General features: G+C 54.5%; 2 protein-coding genes across 2 annotated transcripts in view; one reads left to right on the top strand and one right to left on the bottom strand.

The window, feature by feature from the left end:
- CACNA2D4 (calcium voltage-gated channel auxiliary subunit alpha2delta 4) overlaps positions 1–20755 on the bottom strand; it is a 133712-nt gene that overhangs the window by 20318 nt on the left and 92639 nt on the right. The gene's annotated exons all lie outside the window — the stretch shown is intronic.
- LRTM2 (leucine rich repeat transmembrane protein 2) lies at positions 13135–20111 on the top strand. The gene is made up of 3 exons (XM_028121127.1): positions 13135–13201; positions 15929–16519; positions 19657–20111. The coding sequence occupies exons 1-3, from the start codon at positions 13135–13137 to the stop codon at positions 20109–20111; spliced, it is 1113 nt and encodes a 370-aa protein (XP_027976928.1).

The raw sequence follows: 20755 nt of genomic DNA, 5'->3' as shown, positions 1-20755 counted from the left end.
CATCAGGCTCCCTGCTCAGAGGGAAGCCTGCTTCTCCCTTTCCCTCTGCCCCTTCCCGTTGCTTGTGCGCTCTCTCTCTCTCCAATAAATAAATAAAATCTTAAAAAAAAAAAAGAATTATCTGGAAGGTTTGTCCCCATCCCCAGAGTCTCTTATTTAGCATGTCTGGGGTGGGGCCTGAGAATTCGCATTTCTAAAGTACTCCCAAATGGTGTTGATGCTACTGGTCCAGGAACCATAGTTTGGGAACCACTATTGTAAAGCAATGCTGTCTGATTGAACTTTCCGAAACGATGGGGCTGTTCTAGCTCTGCACTGTCTCATACAGTAGCCACTAGTCACGTGTGGCTATTGAGCCCTTGAAATGTGGCTGTTATGACTGAGGACCTGAATTTTAGAATTTTATTTAATTTTAATTAATTTTAAATTTAAACAGCTACATGTGGCTGGTGGTCACCATGTTGGATAATGCAATTCTAGAACTCATGCAGTTACAGATGATAGAACCGGGGCCCTGAGAGGCCCCTTCTCCCCCCCACCCAGGGAGTCTCATGACAGTTCTGTGGCTGAAAGTATGGCTAGCTTTCTTGAGCAGGTCTTATAATGTGGGAACATTTGAGTTCCCTGCGCACTCCTTTGTTGCTTCAAGGTCTGCAGGCTGAAAGGAGTGGGTGGGAAGGGCACAGGTACATGGACTTCTTGGTCATGACAGAAACAAAAGACACACAGACAGCACATAATCCACACACAAGGCTTGTGCTGGAGGGCGCAGTGCTGGTTGTCACATATCCTCCACCCGCTCACGGTTCCCTCCATCCCTGCAGGGGACTCCTCAGTCTCTCCCTCTTATTCTTCCTTTTAAGACCACCCTTGATATTCATTTGAGACAATTTCTTTCACCTGTAGAAAAAGGCTGAGTGAAAGAAGAGGAACCTTCTAAAAATTGTCAGAGAGCCATCACACTAATGCTTAGAATGATCAAATCTTTGGGATTTAGGAAAGCTTATTTACCCCTGTCCTTGGCTTCCTTGGTCAAAGAGCTTTCAGCCTATTCCTAGAGGGAGACTCTGCCTCTCTACCTGCTTGCTCAGAGCCAAGGTGCATAGAATCATGACATTCCCGAGCTAGAAGAAATTCTATGATTCTATCACAGAGTCTTGAGAGAGTGGGGGCTTGTTTTCCCCTAAGGAAACAGGTTTTTGAAAAAAAAAAAAAGAAAGGAAACAGGTTTTTGAGACTCTTGTGTAGAAATGGGAGGGGAACAAAGCAGACTGTCTCCCCCTAGGTTCGGTCCCACAGCTGGTGCATAAGCTCCTCTAAGACAAGCTCTGGGTCCTTCGTATCTGGGATCCTTCGCAGAACTGAGGACATTCCAACTGCTTACTACATCTCCATATCTGAGTCACCAAGAGCATTTCAAACTTCACATGTTCAAAACCGAGCCTGGGCTTTTCCTCCCCAAAATGTGACCCTCATTGAGACTTCCCCATTTGGGGCATATTCCACTTAATTGTAATCATTTTCCCTTATCCCGTCCAAGTTCTGCAGACCTTATTCCAAAACACAGTAAGTCTGTCTGCTCCACCCTGGGCCAAACCAGCATCTCTCACTTGGATTAATGTGCTGGATCTTCTGTGATGTGCAGCCCCTCTGTGATCCGTTCTCCAAGAGCCATGACAGTGATCTTTCTGAAGATCAAATCACATCACTCCCTCACTTAAAACCTTCCAATGCCTTTCCACTGCTCTTGGAGCAAAATCTAAACTCCTCTGTAATATAGCCTCAAAACCCCATAAGGAGCCGGCCCTGCCGTTCTCTCTGATTTCAACCTGAATCATCTTCTCCCTCAAACATGCTAGTCTCATTCCCACCTAGGGCTTTTGCATCAGCTGTCCTTCCGCCCTGGGATGCTCCTCCCTTAGAATTTTACATGGCTGGCTCCTTCTCATCATCGGATCTCAGCCCAAACATCACCTCCTACGGAGGATTTTTCCCTGACCTCTCCAGATAGAGCAGCCCACCTCTTCACCTTTCATTCTCATTTCATCACTTTTTAATTTCTCAGGAACATGATTTATTTATTTTGTCCTCACTTATTGCCTGTCTCACCTTAGTGGCATGGGGGCTAATAGTAGGCAAGGGGGAGTGAGTTCTGATCCCCAGCACCTAGCATCGTATCTAACATATTGTGCAGCTCCAAAAATATTTTTTGAATGAAATAAGTAAATATTTGTGAATTCCACAGAGCCAGCCACTTGATGGGGAAATGAATTCTATAAGATCTCTCAGTCTCATCCCTTACCTTTAGGGTTCAGCACTGTGCTGAACTCCTTCCTCCCGTCTGGAGCCTCGCCCTCTTACAGATTCAGACTTGGGACCCTAGAGATGGAGCTGTGCTCTGATTCCTTTGAAGGCCTAGGAGGGAACCCGCTAAGGGATGGGGACTTCAGGTGAGACAAAGAGAACTTCCTCAGGGCAGGAAGCACTAGATCCTGACGGTGGTTGTGGTGGGAGGGGGGTGGGGAGGACAGAATGGGGGAGGGAGGGAGGGGCATGGGAGCCTGCTCAGCAACTAACTGTCTGTTCTACCTAATGGCTTTCATCATTTCAAGTCCTGTTCAACTCCTGCCTTACAACCCAAACTGCGTTTTTCCACCCCAGACACTGAGGGAGCCCAGCCTTCTTCTCTCCTGGGAGACCTGCCAGGGTGACCGTTGGGTCCTGTTCTGCTTGCTCAGGTGGTCAGCCATTGTCAGAACCTCATTGGTCCCCCATGTCAGGGGAGCACCAGGCTGGCCAGCCTCCCTCGCAGTACCTCCTATCAGCCTGCTGTGTGCAGGAGACAATACCTCATGGTACTGTGTTTGCAGACAGGCTCAGACCTCTTGGTGCAGAGAAATCCAAGCAAAGGGGTGGAGGGAATCTGAGGCACCTGGCCTTTCTGGGCTGCTCCCCCTGTGGGTTATTAAAAGACCTCCCCCTCTCATCTGGGCATGATTGGTCCTTGTTTCAGAGCCTGACCTTTGTCCCCCAGGTCCTACTACAATTTGATAGAGGTGGAAAAATGACATCCCCTTCCTCCTGCCCGTAGCCGGGCCTGTCCTTCTTCCTCCCCTGGGCTTCCTCTTGCCCTTCTCGCTCCCCTGCCTCTGCACAAAGATCTCTGCCTCTGCACAATGATCTCTGCCTCTGCACAATGATCTCTGCCTCTGCACAAAGATCTCTGCCTCTGCACAAAGATCTCTGACTCTGCACAATGATCTCTGCCTCTCCACAATGATCTCTGCCTCTGCACAAAGATCTCTGCCTCTGCACAATGATCTCTGCCTCTGCACAAAGATCTCTGCCTCTCCACAATGATCGCGTGCTTTCCTCCAAAGCAGCTTTTCTTTACGATCTTCTTGGCCGTCAGACAACCTAACAAAGAGCCTCAATAAGGCCACAGGCAGCAGACGGCTTATCAAGATGTACCTCTTTTGCTCTGAGTCCTGGCTGTCACCTCAGTGCTGCTTTGTCATCACAGACGGCAAAGCAAAACGGCTGTGCGCGCGCACACACACACACACACACACACACACACACAGAGGGAAGTGATCCCTGTCAGGAGCCGTGCTCCCAGGGGTCAGCACCTCCACATTTTACCCCCTCGCTCTCATATCTCCTTTGTCCTTCCCCTTTCTCAGCCCAGAGACTGTTTAACTGATCAAGAGCTGTGAGGCTAGGAGTGGCCCATTTTTTATACCTACAGGCCGGGTTGCCAGCAAATGCTCAAGGTCATGGAGTGCCAGTAACAGAAGGGAGACTGAAGATCTCAATCATTCTAACTCCTCATTCTACAGAGCAGGAAACCACGGCCCAGGGCTGTCAGGTTCATTAACTAACTAATAGCTAGTTAATGAGCAACAGAGTCTAGACTCTGGGTCCTCTGATACCTAGGCTTGGGCTCTTCCCTTGTATCCCTTGTTCAGCTGACAAGAAGGCACTGGGGCGTGGGAGAGGCACAGTCCGTCTTCCGGAACAGCTCATAGTATATGAAAGAAGATAAACCACATCACAGAAAGCTACTATACATTTTCTGCTGTAAGAATCACAAGGATGACCCAAAGAAAGGCTATAGATTGGAGGTCAAGTCTGTGGGCTAGCCCAGGGAAACTTCATAAAGGAGGTGACTTTCTGGTTGGGTTTTTAAGACAGGGGAGGCTACCCATGGGGAAGGAGAGTGTTCCAGACTCAGGGAAGGAGCTGGAGAAGCAGAGTCTGTTCAGAGGCAAGTGGGTGCAGTTAGCTTGAAGGTAGGATGCACGTGACAGCTGGGTAGGTGAGAGGCAGGGAATTCCCAGGAGGTCGAAGATGCTCTCTCTCTCCTCCTGGGACAGCAGTCTGAGCCCTCGCTGCTGTGTTGTACAGCAGAGCAGACAGAAAGGAGGTGCAGGACCATCTGCCAGAGGCATCCTGAGTCAAGGGAGTTTCTTGACCCGCTTCCCGCCCCCACCCATGGTGAACCCCCCCCGCCCCTCCTCGAGGAACGAGGAACACAGGTGAAACGGAAGAGGGACGCTGGGATATCCCTGACATATTGGCTACACACCGTGCCACATTCTGGTGAGGCAGATTTTTAAGAGATTCAAAGAAGGGTCACTTCAGGGTCTGTGCTCCCGTCTGTGCTCTTCCTTTGGCTTAGTCCCTGGCTTCCTTTGCCTTTGGATCAGACGCTTGCCATCTCCTGGAATATCAATTTCCCCAACTTCTTTGTCCTGATTGGTTAGTAACGAGGCTTCTGAATTCTTGAATACCAGCTTTTTTCCCTTCCATGCCTACCCCATCTAGATAAGAGCAAGGAGCCTAGAAAACCCAAGCATGGTGGGGCGGGGCTGCATTTACCCGGGGTTCCTCCGGAGGCCCCCCCCCCCCGGGCCCTACCGACAACCTGTCAGCCAGCTGCAGCAGGCCCCTGAGCGGCAGCCTGCCTGCTCCAGTACTGGGCATTGTACTCCCCTAAGTAGCCCTGGGCTGGGGTCACTGAGGCTCAGTGACCTGTGTGTGACCATGTGACACCAGCTATGTGTGGCTCAGGGCCCTCTCTGGAGGACTGCCAGGCAGATGGGCTGCCCTGTGCACCCCTCCAGTTACCCTCTCTGGAAAAAATCACCTTTTGACTGGGAAGAGGGTTCAGTTTTTCCTTCTCCACAAGCAGGATGGAAGACACTGCCCCGCATGGCTCTGAACGGGAGACCGAGGCTGCTTCCTAGGGGCCTCCTGCCGCCTGGGTCCTGCCCCTCTTCACCAAAGGGAACGGGGCGGGGGGTGGGGGAGAGGGGAGAGACCCAGAGGGGGGCGGGTCAGGGCAGGGAGAGCTTGGAGGAGCATGGGGAAGAAAGATGGAGGTCCGCGGGAAAACAGCTTTCAACAGCTTTCCTCCTCTCCAGTGGGAAGCGATTAATCCGTAGGTGCCTTTTTTCTCACATTTCAAGGGTGAGCGCTGCCCTCTGGCCGTGAGCTCCTCTGGTGAGTGTGTGCGTGCGCCTTCGCCTGTGTGTGCTGCTGTCGCTGTCATCACAGATGCACCCCAGCTGTCACTCCATTGCTCCGTCTCCTTGCTTGCACACGCGCGCTCCTCTCTTTTCTTCCCCGCTATCTGTCTCCCTCCGTCCCTCCCTCTTCCCTTCTCAGTTTGTTGTTGACCCAGCAGCCCCGTCCCCTTGGCAGCGGCGGCAGCAGGCATTCCTTCTCCCTGGAGCTGTGTGCTGCGCGCCAGGTCCCCGCTCCTGGTGGACTGGGGACTCAGTGCCCACTGCGCTCTGCTTGGCAGTGCTGTCTGGATTTCTCCAGGAATCCCGGGAGGGTCTCACTGGACGGTTTAGAGCTACTTGATTTAAGGAGCCTGCGGTCAGGGTGAAGAAAGGTGAGTGTTGTATGCTGGAGGGAAGGCATGACGGGCCGGTGGGGGTGCAGGGGGGCTGGGACACAAGGAATGGGGCCCATCTTTGCTGGGTCTCCTGGGCTTGCACAGACAGCCGCTGTTACCTCCTGCCTGGGAGCAGTTGCCGGGGTTGGGGAAGTGCTCCGGACTGGACATCGGGGCAGCCCAGAGACACAGGGCACAGGGCTACTCTGACCTCAAGGTGTTGGGGAGGTGAGCTGGGGTTCTGCTGGGGAGGGGGCAGCGGGGGCAGGGGAGGGGAGAGGAGAGCAGTGCTAATGCCAGATGACAGGCCCGGGTGGCATAGAAACCAGTCCCCGCAGCACGGGGAGTGCCAGCCAAGAGCCCTGTGCCGTCTGCCTGACCGGCTCAGCATTCACAGCCTGACGAGCTTGGGTGCTATGGGAAAGGGGATGCTGGTGACAGGGCTGGTACAGAGGGCGGCTGGGTGGGGGGGTGGTGGCAGGCTGGAGGACTGAGCTGTCTGAGGTATGCGGATAGACATCGGGGCCCAGCCTCTTTGCAGGATGCCCTCAGCGTGGGGTTGCTGGCCTCCAGGCAGCTGTCCTTGGACAAGGGTGCAAAGGAGTCCTTCCCGGGCTGGACATGGCCCCACGCAGCTGTGGGGGAAGCCTCTCTGGTGGGGGCGTGGCTGGGAGTGGACAAGGGAGAAAAGCCTTGCAGCTCTTCCTTGGCAAAGCCCGAGGCCCTGCTCCCAGCCCTCCAGGGGCCCAGGTACAGGGGGTGGAAACAGGCTTGTGAGAACACACTCCGGGTGTTCCCCAGCTACACATCGGGTCCTCTACCTATAAATGGGTTGAGAAGCCTTGTGCCTCCTTGGTAGGAGTTGTGGACTCATCCACAGGGGAGTGGGTGGTGTGCAGCTTGGCCATGCCTGCCTGGCATCCTGACCCACTAGGGCATGGACATCCTGAGCTGGAGTAGGAAAGTGGCTCTCAGCAGCCCCAGGCCCATTTTGACAATGCAGAGAGGGAGGTCTGACTGGGGGTCCCAACCACTCAGCTCGGTTCCAGGGGCTACTTTTGTCTTTTCCCTGAGCTAAGCTGTCCGAGTGGGTGGGGGAGATGGTGCGAGTGGCACCTGGCTTTCAGGGTGCATCGGGCATTGCTTTGGCATGACTCAGATTGACGCCCGGCAGCTTAGATAACTACATTGGCGGGGGGTGGGGGTGGGGGAGGGAGGCTGAGCACGTGGAGGGGGCGGGGAAGTCCAGCAGGAGGGAAACCCGAAGCAGCTTCCTGCTCTTCCCACCCCACCTCCCCACTGCCACAGTCTCCAGCACTGCCAAAAGAGGGAGCCCAGGAAAGCCAGCCTGGGGGTGGCAGGAGAGGGAGGGACGTTTCTTAAGCAACCGATCTGGTTTCTTTGGGGTTTGGCTGGAAGCTCTGTCTGGGGCCTGGATGAGCAAACCTTGTTCTCATTTCCTAGGCACCAAAGCCAGGGAGGGGCCGGGTGGAGCTGCTTTGGGCAGGATGGGTAGCATGGGATGGAGGCAGGGGAGGGCCTTTATGTACTGTTGGGGTGTCTGGGGATGAAGGAGTTGGGGCTCAGGCAGTCTCTCTTTTCTCGGGGTCTCCTTCCTTCTACCCCAGATCAGGCGTCTTCTGCCCCCTGCCCAAGGCCATGGCCTGCACCCATAGGCATGGCCTCAGTGAGCAAGCTTAGTTTGTTCACAATGGAGAGGGGCTCCAGTGAGGAATGACTCAGGGGGCTTTTCTGTTCTGATTCCCAGAAGATCTGTTTGGGACTAGGAATATTCAACAAGGAAACCAGGATGCAGGAAGCTTGGGGTGAGAATGGGGTATGCATTTTAAAATGAACCGGGAAGGTCGGCCAGTTCCAAGTACAGAGAGATTTTTAAAAAACCTGCTTCCGCGCTGCCTGGGCAGTGTGTGTTATGGGGGTGACAGGCAGGAAGAGACTGAGCATGTTTCCTAGAAGGGCCCAGATGGCCAGATTGGAGGCAGCGGGTGGAGAGGCCAGCCCTGCATGGTCCCCAACAAACAGGGCTCAGCTCAGGCCACCCTGCAGTCCAGGTTCCCCTACACCCTCTTGGTGCCTCTCACCTGCCTACGACCTTCACCCGTCTGCAGAGTGAAGTGGGTGTGCAGGTGACTGCGAAGGCCCTTTCTGCTTCTCAGTTCTGTGAGTCTTGGATGCTGAGGGCACGCAGAAGCCTTGTCCTCAACTAGGGACGCTTGACCAAAGGGAGATTCCGGTGGAGGCAAATGGCAGGGCCATCATGATGTCCTAGGAGTCAGGGACCCCCAGGCTGAGGTTCAATGGGCTTTAAGCGCTTGTGTGGTTTGGACACTGGACTTGGGGAGACGGACATGACAGAAGCATCAGAGGAAGGTGTGGACACCGGGCTGGTGGTGGGTGTGTTGGAGGTTTCTAGCCGAGGTCTGAGCCAGCTCTGCTTGGAAGATTAACCTCTGTCTGTAGAAGAAATTGAAGGGGCGGGAGCACAGAGAGGCCCCTGCACCACACCATCCAACCTGAGCACTCTGTGGGTTTGGGGGCTCCAGCAGGCTGCTCCTCGCCCATGGGCTGAGGAGAGGTGCTCCACCGGGGAAGCAGCTCCCACCCCCAGGCCCCAGGGGATGCTGCTGCGCCCACTCAGCTCGGCAGGAGCACGTGGAGCTTTCTGCTCTTACTGCTGCCTCCCGTTCTATCACTGCCCTCCACCCCTGGCTTCCCTCCTCACCTCGGCGCCCAGCCCTCCACTGGAAGGGGTTCTAGAAAGCCCCGTCCAGGTCCTTTCCTAAGATCTTGGCCACCTGGCGCTTTTCTGCACTGCATTGGTGATGTTACTGGAAGGAGGGGCCTGGGAGGGGGCACTGGGCTGCTGTCTCCGTCCGGTTCAGCTCAGCGGGTTTCTTCACCAGCCGGAGGGGCAGCAGAATGCCTGCCTCGGGTCCAGTGAGATCAGGGATGAGGACACGACGCATAAACTGTGAAGCACTGTACAAATGAAATGTTGCCTCTCCCGTTTTCGCCTTTCCTTCCTATACCTGGAACCTCCGAGTGTGAGCAGATCAGACGGACCCAGAAGCCTACAAAGGCAGCTGAGTTGGTAGCTTTGCCACCAGACTGCTCATGCCCAAAGCTGTATTCATTCTTCTGTGGCCTAACCTGAGGCAAGTTACTTTATTTCCTTTGCCTCAGTTTTCCCCGTCTGTAAAACCTCAGAGAGTTGTTCTGAGGACTAAGAACACTATATACAGGTGTTTGTGGCTATGGTCGTCCCTCCTCCCCGTACAGAGGCTTTTTGAAGGAGGTTAAGGTCGGTATCCTCCCCCCTGTGCCCAGGTCACGGCCATTGCCAAGATGGGGCCTGGGAGACAGACCCGCACGGCCTCCCGGGAGGTGCCAGGGCCTGCTGGGAGAGAAGCCATTTGTCTTGTGCTTCTCAAGCTTGAGTACGGGATCTTGTTAAAATTCATATTCTAGTTGGGTGGGCCTGGGGTGGAGCCTGAGAGTCTGCATCTAAGAAATTCCTAGGTAAAGCCCATGGACCACACTGAGTAGCAAAGGATTCTCAGGGGTTCTGCATTTGATTGCTTGTAGCTCTGCGGCCACACCCTTCATCCCAGCAAAGGAGGCCCAGTGCCCTGCTGGGGCCTGGCCCTTCTCTCTGGTGTCTCTGTCCCTGGGGACTGAGACAATGAGCCACGTGAGGACTGGGAGCAAGTCCAGCATCCACGAGGCTGTGGGACCTGGAGATCTTTCTGGTGGGTTTGGGGGCTCCGGCAAACCGTGCTCTTTTCTGTCCCCCATTCTCCATCCTGGGTGGGGACTTCCTTCTCAGACAGTGTACATCTATTCCAGCAGCCGGTCAGCGCCTGCTGCAGCAGCTGCATTCCGAATGTAGGTCACCCCCTTTCCTAATGAGGCTGGATACTTCTGGGGGTGTGGGAAGGGGTCTTTGGGTCGGAGGTGTGCTTGTGGACAAAGGGCCAAGCAGCCAGGAAGTGCTGGGTTCTAGCCCCGTATCTCCCTAAAGGTCACTTCCATGGTGCCCAAGGAGTCGGTTCCGTAGGGAGCACAGGTACCACTGCCCCTCCCCTACCATGGACCTGGGGGACTTTGTTTTCATCACATTTCTCCAGAGATGCTGGGGTCAACAGTGTCCTGTCACCTCGGAAGATGACACTTGGGGGTCTGCATTGTGGCAACTTGCTTGACTGCATTTGTACAGCTGACATCATCCAAGGCTGGGGATGGGGCATCAGGGACCTGCTTAAGGCCACTGTCTCCATTGACTGGTGCTTGCTGGTCAACTGCTGGGCTCACTATTGGGGTGACACTGAGGTCTGGGATCTGTGGGTGGGGTGGAAAAAGAGAGCCTGCTTGAAACAGAGGGGAGCAGGCTCAGGTGGAAGCAGGGCCTGGGCTTGGGTGAGAGGGATTCTCTGCCACCTTGTCTCCTTGCAAAAAGCTCGAAAGGGCAGGAGCAGAAGCCTGGCTTGGGTCTTGATCACCCCTCTGAGTCTGGGTAGAGAAAATGTTCTGGGGTAGGGGCTGCCCTGTGGGGTTTTCGTTAGACCTTATTCCAACGTTGGAAGTGTCCCTGTACATCTGTCTGCTGGGGGCTTTTGCTGGCTGAGTGTTGGCATCTGAGGGGGAGTGCTGGAGGGCTGCCAGCCGGGCATGCGTGTGTGCACATGTGTGTGCGTGTGTGTGTGTGTGTGTGCCCTCTGTGGGTGTGTTTGCACCATGTGCTCTGTTGGGAGCTCCAAGCATGTGTCTGGGAGCCTATGTGCACCCTGCTCTGTGCACACATAAGTATCTCCCCATAAGGGCCATTGCTGGGTGACAGTCACCGGGGAGTGGATGAGCAGTCAGACTCTGAAGCCGGTGACCTACCTCTGATCTAGTATGTGACCTTGGGCAAGTTGGTCATCACCTCCATGCCTTGGATGGCCTCCAATCTGCCTAATATTGTGTAGGTGCTGTGAGCTCTGGATGTGAGGCTTCCTGCTGGAGTCCGAGATTGTTCCGAGGGTCAGGCCCTGAGGGACACCGAGAGGGTGGGCACCGCTGCCTGGGACGGAGGTCCAGGAAAGCTGTGCGTGTGAGCGTGCCCCGCCATGAGCATCCTGCCATGGGCCATCTGCTCAGGAATAGAGAAGTAGACCCAGGTGTGAGGCTGGTGGGACCAGGAAGGAGGTGTCACCTAGAACTGCCGCAAGGAGGAAGGGAACTGGGGCTTCCTCACAGCTACCACGGGCTCAAGTCCAGGCTGGGTGCGTTCGCCTGAATGATCTTCTAAGGTAGTGTGTCTTAAATATAGTAAATGTTAACTCTCCTCCCTTAATTAAATTGATCTGCCCCGAGATTCCCCCCATGAAGTCTTACTGTCCCCACTTTGAGTGATAAGATAACTGAGGCTCAGAGAGTTTACACAGTTTGTTTAAGGTTGCCCAGCTAGGGAGTGGCGGGGCCGGCAGCGAGCCAGAGGCCTGCCCGCCTGGGCTGGAGAGAGAGCCGCTGAAGAAGACGCCAGAGCTCCTCCCATCTCCTTCACGCCTCAGCCCAGGGCCTGGGGATCCATCCAAGAGGCAGTGTGGGGACCTGGGCTGCTCCCCACACCCCACGGCAGGGCCCCGGTGTCACAACACCTGGGAGGCCCGCACAACCTGGAGCCTACCCACCCCCCACCCCAGGGGAGGAGGGGGAAAGCCAAGGCTGCCCTTGCTGAGAGCACGGCTGAAGGGCCTGCGGGGGTTGCTGGGTTTTAAGTGGGTTTTGCGACTGGAGGCAGCTCCAGAGCGGGGGCTGGCGAGGCACTCAGGAGCTGCAGCAGGACCCGAAATGCCTGAGGGAAACCCGCTTCACCGGAGGCAGAGATTTCAGAGCTGAACGAGTTAGCTTCCCAGCAGTCCCTCCACCTCCTCAGCTGCCTGCTTAACTCTGCCCCTGGCTCCTCCGGATTGGGGGGCGGGGTGCGGGGAGATGGCTGGGTGGGGTGAGTGAGAGGACAGGCTGTGACCGGGGATCACAGAGGGATGAGCAGGCAACAAAGGAGCCAGCCAGGAGCGGTGGGCTGATGGGACGGTGCCCTTTGGGGGCCGAAGGGGCTGGGCTGCAGGCAGAGTCTTCCCTCTCCGTGCCCACCCCCCTCCCCACCTTGTCTCTGCCTGCTGCAGTGGCACCACAGTCCCCTTTCCCATCCCTCTGAGGGTGCTGGGAGAGTGGAGGCTCTGGTCTCTGTCTGAGGGCCTTAGCCATACCTGGAAGGAAATGGGGACCACAGGAGGGCCCGTGTCCCTCTTCCTATTCTCAGGATTGGGGCAGGGCAGGTCCTGAGAACCTAGACAGGGTGACTACCCCTCTTTTGTCATCTGCAAGAGACAACTGCTTTCTTGCCTCCCCGGGCCTGCTCCCAGCCCTCCTTCGGCTCCGAAATCTCATCCTTGCCTCCCTGTCCCTGTCTCCTGCATGAACAGCTGCTGCAGCATGAACTCCCTGAGCTGATGAGTCTTATTATAGACCAGCGGGCGGAAGACAGAGCGCCGCACCTCACCTCTCAGGCGAAGGTGGAGGGGAAGCGGGAGGCCAGCCGGTGGCAGGAGCAGGGCCTGGGCCTCACGCCTGACACAACAGCAGACTCTGCCCCCTCGGGGGCCATGGTGAGAGCAGCGCTGGGCCCGGGAACGGTGTTACTATGGCCTCACTCTGCTTACCTAGTAGATATGTCCCTCAGTGTCCCCACCTGTGATATGGGAGAAAGCTCACAAAGGAGGCCATGTGGCCCCCAAAGCATTTTGGAGACCAACATGCCAGAGAGGCAACAGGAGAGGCGGGGGAGGAACACTAGGGAGGCCACCGCTGGTGACTTCTGCGTCCCGAAGGCAGAGCTCAGCCCTGGGCCACAGGCCGGAGCCTGCCCTCCTTGCCACCCTAGTCACCCCGGGAGAGGGAAGGTCTCCTGGCCTCTCTGCCCCTCGTTCTTCTCCTTCCCCCACCCAGGGAATCATAGCTGAGAAGAACAGGAGAGGGAATGACAAGGAGTGTAAAGAGACACCGGGCCCTCTCGCTAACCCCTGGGCTGGAACGGGGCCTCGAGTGCTGCTCAGCTCTCTCTCTCTCTCTCTCTCTCCCCTCTCTCTCAGGACTGACAGGCAGCACACACCGAGGGGCTCCTCTCTCCCCAGAGGTGCAGGGCCGTAAGAGCTGTGGCATTCACCATGCTGGCCCGGGGCAGTGGCCCCGAGCAGAGGACCAGGCTTGCCCTGCAGTGGAGGCAGATCTCCTGTGAGTACAGTGGGGCAGGGGCTGGTGGCAGGGGCTAGCCTGGCACGCAGAGATGCACTCCAGGCTGCAGGAAGCTCTGATCTTTCTGGGATGCCCAAGGCCCGGGAAGCCAGGGGTTACCCTCTACAGTCTTGCCTGGGGTACTGGCATCTGTGGCAGCCAAAGAAAGAGTTGCCGTTGAGAGCTTTAGTGGTTAAATCAGGAGCTGGAGGCCATGACGGGTGGTTCTGTGTCTCCAGGTGGGTCTGTTCCTGTGCCCAGGAAGTCCACCCCCACCCCCACCCCCAGCGGTCTGGCTTGTGGGAGTCCTGCTGCTCTAACGGCAAGTCTCCCTCTTGTCTTTCATTGGCTGGGTGAAACTGGAGACTTCTGTCTCAGTCTTCCTAGCTCTGAAATGGAGGGAACTAGAGAGCTCTTGGATTGCAGGGTTGGAAGGACCATAGGGGTTGGGTCCCAGCCTTCCTCTTGCATATGGGGGAAATAGAGGTCTCCATTTCCCATAAGAAAGCCTTGTAAGTTGTCAGGCTGAAAGAAGCCATGAGAATTCTCTTCAGTAGAGGGAAAGGGCCCAGGTCAGTGAGGACTGGCTTGCCCAAGGCTACATGGTAATAGGTAAGAAATGGTCCTAAGGGACATTATTCTGCCTGACTTCTCCCCTCGTACACTTGGCCCGGTGATACAGCTGCAGGACATGAGCAGCCTGAATTATTCACCATGTGAGAGTGGCTGATCCCTGAGCCACTCAGATCCCGTTTCAAACTCATTCTAGAATCACTCAACACCTCACAATATAGGATTATGTTTTCTTGCCACCAGAGCTTTTATGTCACCCCGAATTTTCAAGGGTGGGGAGAATAATGGCTTCTGGTTATGATCCTTTTGTGAGGGAAGCTGGATGGATTGACTTCTTTTCTGGGGAAAGTGAGGTCTGAAGAATGTTGATTTTCAAATGGCATGGTGCGGGGTACGGTAGGGCAGGCTGACCTGGCAGCAGAAGGGTTCAGAGGGATAAGAGGGTGAGAGGTGGCAGCAGGTGACCCCATGTGGCCAGGAAGGGTCACTGGTTGGCTTCCATGGCCATGACTGTGCTCATTCCTCTTGAGAATGAGGAGGCTCAGGTGTCAGCCTTGCAGTCCACCTCTCAGCTGTCACTGACCCCACAAGTGTAGGGGGAGAACAGTCCCACACTGTTCCTTCAAGTTCTGTTCTTGGGGACACCAGACAACCAGACATCTGCCAGACACAGACTCAAGACCATCCCATTCAGGTGCTCAAGTCGGGGTGGCTGCCTTTCTGAGTGCGGTCACCTGGGCCGTGAACTGGGTCTGATTCTCCATCACGTCCCTGGCTAGGGTCTTTCCTCTGTGCCTCTCTTTCCAAAAGAAAATGGCCACACTGCTGCCTCCTTCCCCTCTGCACCCCTACCCCCAACTTGGAGCTATACTAGGCTAAGACATGCCACATGTGGAAGAGACAGAGCACAAAAGGGCACTCCCACCCTGCCCTTACAACCTCCCCTGTGCTGTCAGATCTGCAGGAATCCCACATCCAAGATGGAGCCAGTAATTTGCCAGACTGGGTGCTGACTTGGTGAAGTTGAACTATTTTGAGCTTACCCATTTTCTCTTCCACAGTGAGCAAACATCTATGAGACTCAGGAAGACACTTGAGGGGAGTTTGGCAGTCCCTCTGAGAAAGGGCTGCTAAACAGTGGAATGAGCTGCTCTGTTGTAATTATTCTCTGAGAACAGCCCCCCCAGCCATTCCCCAGGCTAGACTCTGAGGCGGCTTACTCAGAGGGGTCCTGGGCAAAACATGGGACCACAAAAGGAATGCTGTTAATGGGTCCATCCTGCAGAAATGCTACCCCACAGCCCTTAGAAATAGGAGCCCAACCTAAGCTCATGGTTCGTTTTAGAGTGAGAATAAATATGAAACTTCTCCTAGAACCTATGCTTTGCAGTGGCTTGTGCCCAAGTGTTCTTCAGCATGGAGTTAGATTTGTGCATCTTATCCTTATCATGTCTACTGTGGTCTCTGGAGTGGGACCCTAGATGGGCTCCTGGTCTTCATGCTAAGTTACTGGCCCCCTTCTTGGATCTGACAGCACAGGGGAGGTTGTAGGGGGTAGGGGTGGGAGCACCCCTTTGTGCTCTCCCTCTTCCATGGTGTGTCTTAGCCTAGGGCAGCTCCAAGTTGGGGGTGGGGGTGCGGAGGGGAAGGAAGCGGCAATGTGGCTATTTCCTTTTGGAAAGAGAATCTTTCTCTGCGACACTGGGAGAGGAACAAGGGAGCAGGTTTCTTTGACATCCTTACATCCTTTGTCAACATCTATGGTAGCAGTGGGGCCCAAGCTCCCAAGGAGATCAACCAGGGGAGCCCCCTGAGCTGGGGCCTCTTTGTGGATCAGCACTGCTCATCCTCTGCACTCAGGCCTTCCATTCTCCAGGATCATACTCCACTAAAGGGGTCTCTTTGCCATATGTGCTGTGAGGCAAGAGCCCTGCGGACACCATGTGATGTCCAGTAATATAGACGTGCTTCGGGTTGGTTAATTATCTTTTTATGTGGTCAGTAAAGGTTTGTGCATTGATTGTGGCTTAGGCCAAAGCAGATAAAGTCAAGAGGCCATTATATTACAAATTAGAAATGTGGGAATCGAAGCAGGAGGTGGTAACCTTCCCGCCTGTGGCTTTTTTTCCGCCTGTCTGTCCCCCTCACCTCCAGGGATCACCTGCTGGATCACGCTGTATGCTGTGGAGGCCCTCCCCGCCTGCCCCTTCTCCTGTAAGTGTGACAGCCGCAGCCTGGAGGTGGATTGTAGTGGCCTAGGCCTCACCATGGTGCCCCCTGACTTGCCCGCTGCCACCCGAACCCTTTTACTCTTGAACAATAAGCTGAGTGCCCTGCCAAGCTGGGCATTCGCCAATCTGTCCAGCCTGCAGCGGCTGGACCTATCCAACAACTTCCTGGACCAGCTGCCCCGGTCCATTTTCGGGGACCTGACGAATCTTACGGAGCTGCAGCTGCGCAATAACAGCATCAGGACCCTGGACAGGGACCTGCTGCAGCACTCGCCCCTGCTCCGCCACCTGGACCTGTCCATCAACGGGCTGGCCCAGCTGCCCCCTGGCCTTTTTGATGGACTCCCAGCGCTGCGCTCCCTGTCACTTCGCTCCAACCGTCTGCAGAACCTGGACCGGCTGACGTTCGAACCCCTCGCAAGCCTGCAGCTGCTGCAGGTTGGGGACAACCCCTGGGAGTGTGACTGTAACCTGCGTGATTTCAAGCACTGGATGGAGTGGTTTTCCTACCGAGGTGAGAACAGCTAGTCCTGCCTGGGTGTAAGGAATTGGGACAATCATCCCTGGCCCAACACATTTCCTGGAGGCTGGGCACTGACTCAGGGCCGAGGTCCAGGGAGAAGGGGGTGGCCCTACCTCTCCACTAGCTCTGGGCTAGAAGAGTCTCAGCCTGGGCTCCAAACCATCGGCAGGGCAGAGAGGCTGGTGCTGCTTCCCCCCCCCCCACCTGCCCACTGCTCCACGTTCTTCTCTGTGTGCCCCTCCCAGCTCCAAGCCTCCTTCCTCTTCTTTTTCTTTCAGACTGACTCACTGTAACTTGATCTCACTTCTGTAGGTATTGTGAGGCAACTTAATAATTTTTCTCTACATCCCACCAGGTATGCCTCTGGGCTTCCCTGGCATGGTAGGAGGAAGAAAAACCACCCTTGCTCTTCTGAATAATACAGCAATTTCTTAAATATCCACAGTTTCAGGAGGGTGGAATATAATTTAAATCCACAGATAAAACCAAATTTTCATTTTGATGATGATCTCAACTCTCCCAAGAAGTTTTATATTCAAAGCTTTTAATAAGAAGCCAAATGGCTTTAGTTTTACTCTTTCCCTCCCTCTTTTGGGGAAAGTTCTAGAATGATCTATAAGAGGATTAAATGTAATGAAAAGGAGGGCAAAGAAGTGAGTGTAGGAGTTAAAAGTGCCAGATCCGGGTTTGATTTGTGGCTCTGTCACTTACTAGCTGTGTGATCCTGAGAAACCTCTCTGTGACAGTGTCCTCATCTGTAAAATGGGTCAAATAACAGCTATCTGATAGAATCATTGTGAGGACTAAATAGTAATGCATGTAAAGTGTCTTTTTAAAAAAGATTTTATTTTTTTTTGTCAGAGAGAGAGAGAACACAAGCAGGGGGAGCAGCAGGTAGAGGGAGAAGCAGGCTCCCTGCTGAGCAAGGAGCCCGATTCGTGACTTGATCCCAGGACCCCGGGATCATGACCTGAGCTGAAGGCAAGAGACTTACCGACTGAGCGCCAGCATGTAAAGTGTCTTAAAAAGTACTTAGCATAAAGCAAGTCCTTCATAAAACCTATTCATTCATTTGTTCATTTGCTACTAGTAGTCATAATATTAAACAGACTTAATAAGACAGAATTTGGTGCCCAGCACAAAGTAGATGCTCCATGAGTACTTGCTGAACGAGTGAATCAATGTGAAAATAATGCCAATCCTTTTCATCAGTCTTGCTCTTTTTGTTTCATATCCAGCCACAATCTCAATTATTTGCATGATATTCTCCTGTGTTAATTAAACAATTTTACAGGGGAGCCTGGGTGGCTCAGTCGGTTAAGTGTCTGCTTTTGGTTCATGTCATGATCCCGGGGTCCTGGCATTGAGCCCTGCTTCCGGCTCCCCACTCGGCAGGAAGCCTGCTTCTCCCTCTGCCGGCCACTCCCCGTGCTTGTGCTCATTCTTGCTCTCTCTTTCTCAAATAAATAAATAAAATCTTTAAAAAAATTAAAATTTTTTTTACAAACTGTAAAGTGCCATAACATGTTAGTCGCTATGATAATTTCTCCCATTCTTGTGAGTCAGGAAATAACAATTAATACTTATATAGTTTCCAGTTTATAAATATCTTTTCATGTACATTATCTATTTTAATCCTTACAGCAGTTAATCAAGTCAGCCATTCTTATTTTATGGCCAAGAAAACCACAACTCCCTATGCAATTAAATAAATTAAAGAATTTGCATGAGATGACATGGCCAGGATTCAACCTCAGGTCTTTGAGCAGGAAGATGAGGTTGCCACCATCTCAACACCGGCTCCTGCCTGTACAAAGGTGGCCCTTGGACACAGTGCGCTGGATGTAAGACTTGCCGCAGGGCCCCCAGGCAGTCAGCGGCACGGGGGAACTAGAGGCCAAGGGTCTCAGCCCCATGTGTTATCCCTGGGCAACATCCTTGTCCTTTCACAGAGTTATCAGGAACTAAATTCTCAGCACAAAAGGGCATGGACTGGGAATATCTATTTTTGGAACTTTTCAATAGTACAGTTGTTTTCAACCTTGCACTTCTTAAAAAAACATTCCTGGGATGTTTTAATCAGCATCCCGGGCAAAGCGTATCTCTTGTATGAGGAGACGTGCAGCAGCTGCTCTGGGAGAGGGGACTGGCAGTGAGGGGATGGCAGGAGCCCGTTCGGCAGGAGCCATTTGGGAAGGGATCTCTTGCCCGCATCCGGATCTCACTGGAAGCTGATAGAGGGACAAAGTCTGACTCTGACCTCCTAGGGGATTCTCCCGAGCTACCTTCTCTCTCACCCCACCCGTGTTCTGCATCTATATCCTCTCTATGGCCTCACCATGGTCCAGCCTCACCATCGTCACGATGAGCCTGTGCACCTGTTGCCGCCCACACCCCCTCGTTAGCCCTGGCCCCCTCTTGTTGGCCCTCACGGGTCTCAGGATTCCCTCCCAAGATGCCACTGCACTCAGCAATGCCGTGGTCAGGGTGCTGGTGGGCTGCTGGATTGCTCTTAAAGAAGAAAAGGCAAAAGTTCTCACCCGACCTTTTTTCTCCCCACTCCAAAGAGGTAATCTTGGACAACCAAAAGTTTCCATATGGAAGAGTGGTGGCAGTGGCTTTTGACTTGTCCTTTCTGTGAGAGGGAGGAACTCTGGAGGGATAAGATACAGTGGGGAAGTGTCTTGGGTTTACAGACGGGCAGGGAGCAGGCAGATTCAGGGCCAAGGAGAGGAGCAGAGCTGTGGCCCGTGCAAGACTCTGTTTGCATTGCTGAGTCTCCCCTGAGCACCAGCACGTTAGCAGTGCCGAACTGCGGCGAGTCAGTTTGACTCTGGACAGAGCAGGCTTGACTGAAATGGTTGTGTGCTTCTCTAAAATGGGAGTAATGGCAATATCCATTTTATATGGCTTCTGTGCAGGTGAAATGACATGATACATGCACCTCACCTATCATGGTCCTTGGCTTCATAAATCCTAGTTGTTCACCTCCCTTCCTCTCCTATTGATGTGAATCCAGGACCGACTGCATTCCTGGGCCTTCCATTTTGGGGACTTGGGGATGGGGAGAAGGAGTCCAGGTTCTGGATGCCTGGTCAGCCCCTGCTTTCTTTCTCCCCTGGATGCAGGCGGGCGCCTGGACCAGCTGGCCTGCACCCTACCCAAGGAGCTGAGGGGGAAGGACATGCGTGTGGTCCCCATGGAGATGTTCAACTACTGCTCCCAGTTGGAGGACGAGAATAGCTCAGCTGGGCTGGATATTCCTGGGCCACCCTGCACAAAGGCCAGCCCTGAACCCGCTAAGCCCAAGCCAGGGGCCGAGCCCGAGCCAGAGCCCAGCACAGCCTGCCCCCAGAAGCAGAGGTATCGGCCGGTGAGCGTGAGGCGGGCCATCGGCACAGTGATCATCGCGGGGGTTGTCTGTGGCATTGTCTGCATCATGATGGTGGTGGCAGCTGCCTACGGCTGCATCTATGCCTCCCTCATGGCCAAGTACCACCGGGAGCTCAAGAAGCGGCAGCCCCTCATGGGGGACCCGGAGGGTGAGCACGAAGACCAGAAGCAGATCTCTTCTGTGGCCTGAGAGCCCAGCCCCACTTGGCCTAGGTAGGAAGGGCTGGGAGAGCACGCAGGGGAAGGCTTCAGTAAGGGCTGGCCCTTCCCTCCAGTGCAGTCCCCTCTTGCACTCGCGCCCCCAGCCCTCCAGCAAATAAGCCCCAGTGCGGCTGTCTCCATGAACTTCCAAGTCTCTGTGGAAGCCGCCCTTGTGCTAGAGGCTCCTGCTCATGCCCCTTTCGGGGCCACCAAGTCTCTGGGACAGCTGGGGGGTCTCCCAAAGCTTCTGGCCATGGGGAAGGAAGGATATGTGTGCAAGTGCAGGCTTCTGGACTCAGTGTTCCCCTACTGTCCTTCCTGCCCTGGGTGACTCTCCCTACCTCCTGCTCATAGCACCTCATCTGCACGTAGGTGTGGGGAGGAGGGATATGGGGGCCAGGGGCCAGTTTCCGTGACCCCCTTCCAAGCCAAGAAGATACTCTCAGCTGCCCTTCGGGGTCCAAGTTGGGTCCAGCTTTGAGCCGCTAGCACTACAATCACAGCAACCGTGGCATCTGGACCCAGCACTTAGAAACACAGGACACACTCCCCCTGCTGAAGCCACCATGTCCCTCTGTCTGCTACAGGCCACACACCAGCCACACTGCTCCCGGCTTCACCCATTCCTCTCAC

Source organism: Eumetopias jubatus, unplaced genomic scaffold (assembly GCF_037043125.1).
Source record: "Eumetopias jubatus isolate StellerSeaLion01/CBP00866 unplaced genomic scaffold, mEumJub1_p1.0 scaffold_8, whole genome shotgun sequence".
In the NCBI taxonomy this organism is placed as follows: Eukaryota; Metazoa; Chordata; class Mammalia; order Carnivora; family Otariidae; genus Eumetopias; species Eumetopias jubatus.
This window is presented reverse-complemented; position numbering and strand designations above follow the sequence as displayed.

Excerpts from the sequence above, each read along its gene's own strand:
- LRTM2 (XM_028121127.1), top strand. The coding sequence starts at position 13,135 with ATGCTGGCCCGGGGCAGTGGCCCCGAGCAGAGGACCAGGCTTGCCCTG. Across the intron at positions 13,202-15,928 it reads GCAGTGGAGGCAGATCTCCT|GGATCACCTGCTGGATCACG; the intron begins GTGAGTACAGTG and ends CCTCACCTCCAG. Across the intron at positions 16,520-19,656 it reads GGAGTGGTTTTCCTACCGAG|GCGGGCGCCTGGACCAGCTG; the intron begins GTGAGAACAGCT and ends CCCTGGATGCAG.